At 36.4% G+C, this 9,606-nt stretch overlaps 1 protein-coding gene across 1 annotated transcript in view; it reads right to left on the bottom strand.

Moving 5' to 3' along the window:
- Positions 1-4,676: 4,676 nt before the first annotated feature.
- Positions 4,677-9,606, bottom strand: part of mta1 (metastasis associated 1) — a 49,436-nt gene continuing 44,506 nt past the window's right edge. Inside the window, exons 15-18 of the mRNA XM_077240105.1 lie at positions 9,168-9,257; positions 8,923-9,075; positions 7,042-7,194; positions 4,677-5,567 (exon numbers count right to left, since the gene is read on the bottom strand). Coding sequence (XP_077096220.1) covers positions 7,085-7,194; positions 8,923-9,075; positions 9,168-9,257 — 353 coding nt within the window. The 3' untranslated portion in view covers positions 4,677-5,567; positions 7,042-7,084. The remainder of the gene's footprint in view (positions 5,568-7,041; positions 7,195-8,922; positions 9,076-9,167; positions 9,258-9,606) is intronic.

The following is a 9,606-nucleotide window of genomic DNA, read 5'->3' as shown; positions in this document are numbered from 1 at the left end:
ACCGAGGATTTGACTGATAAATTGCCAATAGCGGACAGACTTTTAGCAATTTTAGCAGAAGAGATACTGTATGAAACTGACATGGTTTTAATAGCATTTAAAACGCGCAAAACCGTCAGCAAGTTATTTAAATACATTTTTGTATTGCCTAGTTGTAAATTGTAGCATATGTAGAAACATAATTTTCATTGTAAAAATGTAAATTGTATTTAGCATGTCAATATTGTTATAAATTGAATAATGAACTGAACTGAGTTCACAGGAAAAAGAATTCACAGGAGATATGGAAACACAAACGTTCTATCCCTACAGCAGGTGTTGTGCTGAATTCTGACCCATGCCAGATTATTTCACCCCTTTAATCCTAGATTTACGATTAGGTGCTGGTGTTAGGATTAGCCAATCAGGTAGCGGCTACTACAAGGGGGTAATAATTTGACAGGTAGTCGAAAATAGGCACAACACCTGTTTACACGTACTATTTCTGCCATATCTTTATAGTAGTATGCTAGTATGATTTTACCAACCAGTTTGTTTAAAAAAAAACTGAGCTCACACTCAAAACTGCTGTCTAAGCATGCAGGCGGCTAGATTTTGAGACACGGACTCACGTCAAGTGTCGACTATAGGCACTATTAACTTATTCACTGCTGTTTTTAACAGCATCATTCTTGTTTTGTAACAAATTTCAGCCCCATGTCATTTTGATGATGCATTTATACTGTATGTTTATATGGTAAAATGACCTAAAGACATAATTAAAAGGCTACTGTGGCCGGTTGCATAAACTGCTTAGACTAGTCTTTAAGTTAGTCTTTTTTCTTTTCTTTTTTTTTTTTTAAAGATAGCCCAAATTTATATAGATTGGTCTAATTTAAATCCCAAATCACTTATAACACTGATTAGCCCCATCTAATTGCTAGTTGGTCATACGAAATCACATATTCCTACTTCTCTAGCAAAACTTCTTTCGGCGAGATTCTTAAGTGTACAAACGATGGTATCCATCAGTGAATTCGGACATACTTTTGTCACATACTGCGACACATACACATACTGCTTTTTACTATCCCATGAGGCCACGGGCCAGGATTTATGAATGGTAGTGAAGCGACACAACTGACAGTGGTAAGTCACATGATAATGACAACAAGGCAATGTTAGTGTCCAGGGGCGGAGTGGCAATCGGGAGAGTCGGGATTTTTCCCGGGGGGCCGGTAGTGTTTCGAGGCCGCGAGGGCCGGTCTGATAATAGTCATACATTGCAAGTTCTTAGCAACACCATCCGGCGGGCCTGGTGTGCGGCGCTGCCCGCTGGTCAAACTGTACAGCCTCTCTGCTCAACCCGTAAATAAATGCATCGATCCGCAAATTCAGTTTAAGTACTTAAAGGGATAGTTCACCCAAAAATGAAAATTCTGTCAGTATTTACTCACCCTCATGTTGTTCAACCCCGTAAGACCTTCGTTCATCTTCGCAATTAAGATATTTTTGATTAGATCTGAGAGCTGGATCACTCCTCCATAGGCTTCTAAAGGATTGAAACTTGCCGACCTTGAAAAGTTATTAAAGACATCGTTAAAATAGTCCAAGTGACTACAGTGGCTCCATCTTAAGTTTATCAAGCGACGAGAATACTTTTTGTGCGCAAAAACAAACAAAAGTAACGACTTTATTTCAACTATTCATTTCCTTCTCTGTGGGCCTCTGGTCAGTTAGCGTAGTGTAATAGCGTAGAGCTACGTCACACGTAGGCTCACTATTGGCCGATGCTGGTCATGTGTGTGATGCGTGTGATGTACAACAACATAAGCTCTACGCTGTTAGACTAGTGAACTGACTAGAGGCCCACCGAGAAGGAAATGAATAGTTGAAATAAAGTCGTTATTTTAGTTTTTTTGCGCACAAAAAGTATTCTCGTCGTTTGATAAACTTAAGATTGAGCCACTGTAGTCACTTGGACTACTCTTAACTGCTGTTTTCTTACCGCTGTCAGTTTTATTGTGTAGTTATTGAAAGGAAAGCGCGCAGCACATATTTACATATTCTGTAACACTTTATTTTACAGTGTCCTTGTTACAAATGTCACATGTACTTATTGTTACACGTTACATGTGATTACTATAGTAATTACTATAAATTGTACATATTACATGCAACTAACCTTAACAAAACCCTAATCCAATAGTATGAATATGTAGTAATTTAATATTATTCAGTACTTAAATGTATATTTACCCTGTAACACAGACACCTTAAAATAAAGTGTAACCAAAAAATCTAATCCTAACCCTTTAGTAAGTAGCCTACATAACTCATTACTTGGCTGTATAGCTGTACTCATTACACCTTATACTATTTTAACGATGTCTTTAATAACTTTTCGAGGCCTGCAAGTTCATTCCCTCAAGAAGCCTATGGAGGAGTGATCCAGCTCTCAGATTTCATCAAAAATATCTTAATTCGTGTTGCGAACGAAGGTCTAACGGGGTTGAACAACATGAGGGAGAGTAATTATTCATTTTTGGGTGAACTATCCCTTTAAATGGTCTAGCCGTAGATCACTTGCCAAGTGTGTCAGAGGTTACGGGTTCTAGGCCAAACCCGTATACTTTTTTTTTTCTCTCATCAAAACTGAATATGTTCATCAGTGGTTACAGTATATCAAACAGGTACACGTTTTTGTGCATTAACTGCATTTTATTTTGTGATTTCAACGAAATGAATAGAGTGTCTTCGCAACAGCGAAAGATTGAAACGCGCGTCCGAGTGAAGACTGCGCACCGCAAGCCACAAGAGAACACTGTATCCATGACAACCGATCGCCGCGCAACGAGCGCTCAACTTGATTTAAAAAAACAAACAAACAAACACATTTTAGTGCTAGATCTCTTATTTAATAGCGAACTAAATGAATGCTCTGCTAGTTAATTGGAGATGTTTTATTTATTTGTATTAGTAGCCTACATCCGTGCCTCAATTTTTCAAAGAGTGGTGGGTCGATACTGAGAAAATGTGGTGGGACACGACTTCACTGGATCTAAACAAATCAATCTAACCATAGATGTGACCAGTAATGGTGGCTTTCTTAATCTATTTAAAATAATTTTGCTTGTTTTTTACCACAAAATACCACCCTAGGCCGGTGGTCTACGAAATTTCCCGGTAGATTTTTTGGTCCCACTCCGCCTCTGGTAGTATCGATTACATTCTTACTACACACACATACTATATAGAACATACTTTGTAGCAGTCGTGAAGTAATTACTTACTCAAAAGAAGTACTTATTTTTTTAAAGAGAAAGCTTTGGTGAGAACTAAACATATTTAATTACTATAATAGTAATTTCTCACTAGAAATGACATCAGAAGTGGACAAATTGGTCAGAAATGAATATTTACACACAATCTGACCACCAACTGCAATTTTCAGACACCATCTGTCTTTTTTTAGCTCAACTGTCACGAAATGGAACGCATAGGATTGTGGGATATCAAAGTATACATCTATGCTGCCTTCAAAAATCGATCAGGTGAAGGTATCTGAGGAGACAGGAAGTGATTATATACGTACGTGCCTTGATGGCTTCCTACCTTGGAATGCGTCCTCCGAAGGCAATATTTTAAGTTTTCGGATGCAGCCACAGTCATAACTTAGCAGTTATGTTAATGCAACTGGACCCGGGAGTATAAGAATAGATTATAGCCAATAGGGCCAGTGCCCGGGGACTTCAAACTGAGGAGTCCAACAACCGTACACAGGGTACTGCAAATGTAAAACATTTAGGCAGTGCTTGAGTATGTGCCAGTAATATAATAAAACACAAATCACTTCAAATTAAAAATGCACGGCAATATCACAATTTGGTTTAATTAAAACATTAATTACAAGGTGTCCAATATTCAAATCCTGGATTTAGTTGGATTTTACTGCTATAAACATAAAACCCTGTTTTCTAACCTTTATAGCAAAAAATTACTTCACTTTAAAAGTCTTTTCCTCCTTATTGGGACATATATCCAAGTGAATGGCTTCTAAAACAAGAGAGAGAACGAAAAGTAGGACTGGGCTTGATTTTGTCCATCACGGATTGTTTGGAGCGTTCCTGCGATTGCTGTGATCTCCTGTGAGGTTCACCCATCACACCCCAAATGACAGCATTTTTATTTTGGGGTCAAATATCCCTTTAAATAGCTAAATAAAAATATTGTTCGCCTCATATCTGTTGTATAACAACTAGTGTCTCTTTTTTCATCCCATGTGACTCATTTAACATCCGTTTTGGAAGGAATTCAATTATATTCTACAACCTATTCTGCTTTAGATATGATGGTAGATCATAAAAACATATGACTCCCCAATTACATCCTATCAATCACCTTTTGATACCAGTTAACTCACTGTCTTTGGTCGCAGTTATACATCATTTTTTCAGATTTTCCAAGTTGACAGTGTTTCCAAGTTCAGTCGGTTGTATGTGTATAAAGCCTTGTCATTTTAACATTCTTTAAAAAAGAAAAATGTGTGTTGAGTTTGAGATGCTCTGCGTTGGCCTAAAGATATCAATATTTGATAAGCCAACTGCAAAGTAAACTGGGTTGTATCACATATCCCTGGTCTAGTTTTTGAATGCTGCGTGCAAATGTGAGGGAAAAACTTGAACACCACACTCTCATTCAGGCTCATTCTTAAGAAGGTGCATGATTGTATTAATGGGGAAGTACCTTTTCAGATTTCCCATCACCTCTCCGTATATGCAGGAGAGACCTAGGAAGGTTTCCTTACAAAATGACAATTCAGAGAATACGCTGTGCATGGCAAATCCATTACAACAAGCTTTGATAACCGTCAAAGGCCCAAAATGCACCACTGTACAATAATGCCTTCCTCCTGTTTTCATTTACATATTCACAAAAGAGAAATTACATATAGAAGCAGTTGCAATACTCGTGAAAAAGGTAGAAAAAGAACGTTTCGTTGTCTTTCTGAATAATTTAAACTGCTGTGGCAGGACGGGCTAACAGAACCAGAGAATACAAGCATCCAAACGAAGAGAAACAGAAGTCATATAGTCCTTCACGTCAACGCGGAGCTGACATGTTACAAAACAACGCAAGAGACAAAAATGACAGTTCGTCCCACCTTTACATTATGGATTGAGAGCAAGCCGTTGCAAGAAACGTTCAAGATTCTTACATTTTCTCAAATCATTAAAAAGAAAATGGTTATACTTCATAAAAAAGAACAGTAATAATAATTGTAATAATTATAATAATAATTACAATGACAGAAGTAACAGCTGATGGTAAATAATAATAATAATCAGTCCTGTACAATCAGGTCAGTCCTGCGATTGGCCACAGGCTGATAGAGGATCCATGGAGTCTAGCAGTCTTTTCAATGGCTTCAGCTGTAAAAATGGGTCGTTTGGACAGGACATTCTGACCGCAGATCCTTTCTTAGGTCTGCCCGTCACTGAGAGACGAAAAAAAATCTCTTGAGTCACCTGGAAATCGAGTGTTATAGAGATGCTGTCATCTAGAGTCTGGAGTACAATGCAAGACACCTATTGAGAATAAAAAAAACAAAAACATTTGCAGTATTCAATATTCAGTGTCTTAAATAAATAAATAAAATTGCACACTAAAATTACACACTAAATAGCCCTCGTTGAAAGGGATACATGATAAAAAAAGTATGGGCCCGGAAGATTCATATTCTTGAGGATTTTAAAATACAAAAAATATAAACACTACCATTCAGAAATTTGAATTTGGTAAGATTTTTGCATGTTTTTGAATGTCTCATGCTCACCAAGGCTGCACTTATTCAATAAAATATGCAGAAAAACAGCAATACTGCAAAATATTATTAACTTTTCGATTTTAACATTTTTTAAAATGTAATTTATTCCCGTGATGGCAAAGCTGACTGTTCAGCATCATTACTCCAGTCTTCAGTGTCACATGATCCTTCAGAAATTATTCTGATTATCTTATTTGCTGCTGAAGTGTTGAAAACAGTTGTGAGTTTTATTATGTTTGTGAAAACCATGATACATTTTTTTTTCAGGATTCTTTGATGAATAGAGAGTTCAGAAGGACAGCATTTATTTGAAATACAAATCTTTTGTAGCATTATAAATGTTTTTACTCTCACTTTTAATCAATTTAATGCTTCCTTGCAGAATAAAAGTATTCATTTCTTTTTTTTAAATCATACTGACATCAAACTTTTGAAAGGTAGTGTGTAACCATATTTTATATTTGTAAATGCGATAGGGGCTTATTTTAAATATTGCAATGACCTAGAAATTTACCTGTGGAAAAAAAATATGCATATAAATTCGATTAACTGTGTTTAACGAAATTTCAAGTACGAGAATTAGACCGTTTTATAAGGCTGCACAATATATTTCAACCACTTCAAAATCATAATATAGCATATTGTTACTGTGAAATCAAAAAGTCAGCGATTCAATTAAATATGTATATGCGCTGCAGGTTTCAGAGTGAATTGTGACGCTTTATTTAAATGCGTGCAGGTTGTGTTTCTCAAAGCAGCTCCGTTCACAGTAATGCTGTTCCAGATGAACTCAGTCTCTGCATATGCTGTGAGTTTGGGTTTCCAATAATACGTATAAAGTCTGACCTGCTTTTTGATTCACAGCAAAGTGTAGCACTGTTATCATTTACAAGCATGGAGCGCATCTCAGCAGCTCAATTAACAAACTCCATCTCTGCATATGCTGTGAGTTTGGGTTGATAATAATGTTCATCTGGGAACGCAACGTGACCCATTTTACCTGATTTGTAAGTCACTATGCCATCACAGGAGAATACATCATTTTCTAAATACAGTTTTTAAAAATAAAAAGTTTAAACACTAGTTTAAAATTTAAAGGCTAGGTTCACTAAAGGTTCGCTTAGGTCTATTTTTATTACCACAAAAAATGTATCCGATTACTAGATTAATCGTTTAAATAATCGACCAATTACCAAAATAATAGAAAGTTACAGTCCTAGTCAGGAGACCCGTACCTGCTTATCTGGTCAGCAATAGCAGACAGTCGTCAAGTAGAGGTCAGTCCAGTTCGTGAACCTCATCCTGCAGGCCAGAGGGAGTACGGCTTTGTTCAGACACTCTCTTGGCCATTATTTCCCATTGTGGAGCCAGAACTTTGGGTTTGGGCCCTGACACACATAAAGAGAGAAAGTGAGGAGATCAATCCAACTATACATGTTGGTAAAGAAGTATTTGCAGCTAAATGTCAAAATAAATAAATGTATACATAAAATAAATAATAAATAAATAATGTATAAAAAGAGTATAAAAATTAAAATGTGTATATATATATATATATATATATATATATATATATACACACACACATACTGTATATGTGTACATATATTTGTATTGTGCACTGTATATTAATTATTGTGTACATTTGTAAATATTAACTGTGATAAGAGAAACAATAAATCCCTCTATACATATTGGTAAAAAGTATTTGCAGCTAATATAATATAATACAATATAATATAATATAATATAATATAATATAATATAATATAATATAATATGAGGTGATAAATCCCTCTATACATCTTAAATAGTATGAGTAAATAGTATCTGCAAATATTTGTCAAAAATAAACACATAAATATAACATATATTTGCACAGAAATTAAATATATACTGTAAATGTTTGTATTGTGTTCTGAATAATAAATAGTGTGCATTTGTAAATATTAATTGTGATAAGAGAGGTCATAAATCCCTCTATACATGTTGGTAAAAAGTATCTGCAAATAACTGTCAAAATATTTTTTTACATAAATAAAAATGTTTATTTACACAAAAATATAATCTATGTACATCTATTTGTATTATATATTACATATTGAATGCATTTGTAAATATTAATTGTCATAAGAGGCGCTAAAAAAACCCTCTATACATGTTGGTAAAAAGTATTTGCAGCTAATTTCAAAATGAATGTTAGAGTTGAGTAAATAATTAAAGTTGAGTGTGCTTCACATAAAGAAAGCATTTGCTTATGATCAGCACTCCAAATCAGTCACTTATGAGATTCAATTTTAGTTAGGAAGTTATTTTTGAAGAGTATCAAGGCAGCTTACTACGTTTTGGGGGGAAAAACAGAAAAAGGAAAGAAAAAGCTACGGTCTTTGAGACTCCAGTGACTGCTACATCCTAGTTGCTTGAAGGGTCATGTCACCCTATTGGTTCTGAGAGGTACTACAAGCACTCTTCTGCTAACCCAATCCTTTACATAATACATGCGGCTCACATGACAAAGGACCAGGTTTGAGGACGGCAACATGGAAACGAGCCATTTATCACAAATCACATAACAGCAACTGTAACAATAAGTGCATAAAGACCCCAAATGTAAAAGCAATCTGAAAAATCAGTATGGGGTGAAGAAAAAGGATTCGCTGCTTCGGACAGAATGGTGCCAATTTATATAACCGCTGAACATTGGTTTCTCTCCAAACCCTTCATAGAGACAAGAGGGTAATGAAGCACAATGTGACAGGGGAGCATGCATAAGTGTTCCTAACATCCGTGCCACGTGTTCGGGAAGCCCCCCTTTTGAATCGACATTTACAGAGCCTTTACTCCGTGTTTTAGGGGTCTGATCTCCCGCAGGACTAATGATCCATGTGAGTCACTGCTGATCCGTTACCATGACAACCCTGAAAGCCATTCAGAGATTAAAGTAGCGCACGCGTGCGCACACGTGTGTGTGTGTATTTTCCTGTATGGGGGTTGGTGGAGAAAAGAGTGGGAGAGTTTAAGACGAGTGAATGAGGCATGGCAAGAAGAGGAGGAGGAGAGTGTGTTGCGTGGGCGGCACAGAAAGAGCGTCTTGCACACACAACCCAAGCGCTTACCGTCCAAGCCGTTGTGCTGCTCGTAGGAGCGCTTGCCCAGGATGGTTGGGGAGCCGTTGTTGAGGATGGGTGTGGATTTGATGGGCGTCAGGCTGCCCATGGAAATAGTGGGTCCTCGTGGAGGATCTGGTTTGGGTGGGCAAGGGTGGGCCTCTGGAACATGTTTGGAGAAAACATGATTAAAATGAGTTTGCTTTATAAAAACAAAATGTTAAGGTTTTTGAAGACAAGACAGCTTCACTCACCCAGATATCGAACCACTGACTCCAAAGGCTTCCGTACTGTTTGCTTTAGAGGTGCAGGCTTTTGGGACAAATCTGGCAACCGCACAGCACCTGAAATATGTATACAAATATGTATTTTACATATGAAGAAACCGCATTAAAATGAGATGTTTTAATTAGGTTAAAACTTACATGGTAAAACAGTACAGGCCAGTGTCAATGATGCAAAACTCATTTTTGTTTATTCAGCAAGACTTGAAAACACCTCTAACAACAAACATGCTTTTCATCATCTTTTGATGTTTTGAGGGTATAAAGGCAAAACAATATCAGAATAGTACAACTTAATAAAGAAAAAAATAAAAGCCTCTTTAAAAGAATTTAGTAGAAGTAGCTTAGCTTCTTTTTTATTATTTTATTCACATATACATTTTATAATCATTTCTTTGTTAAACGTTGT

The sequence above is a fragment of the Siphateles boraxobius genome, unplaced genomic scaffold (assembly GCF_051911475.1).
Source record: "Siphateles boraxobius isolate OS27281-9 unplaced genomic scaffold, OSU_SipBor_1 22, whole genome shotgun sequence".
NCBI lineage: Eukaryota > Metazoa > Chordata > Actinopteri > Cypriniformes > Leuciscidae > Siphateles > Siphateles boraxobius.
Note: the sequence above shows the minus strand (reverse complement) of the source record. Positions and strands in the feature narration are given on the sequence as shown.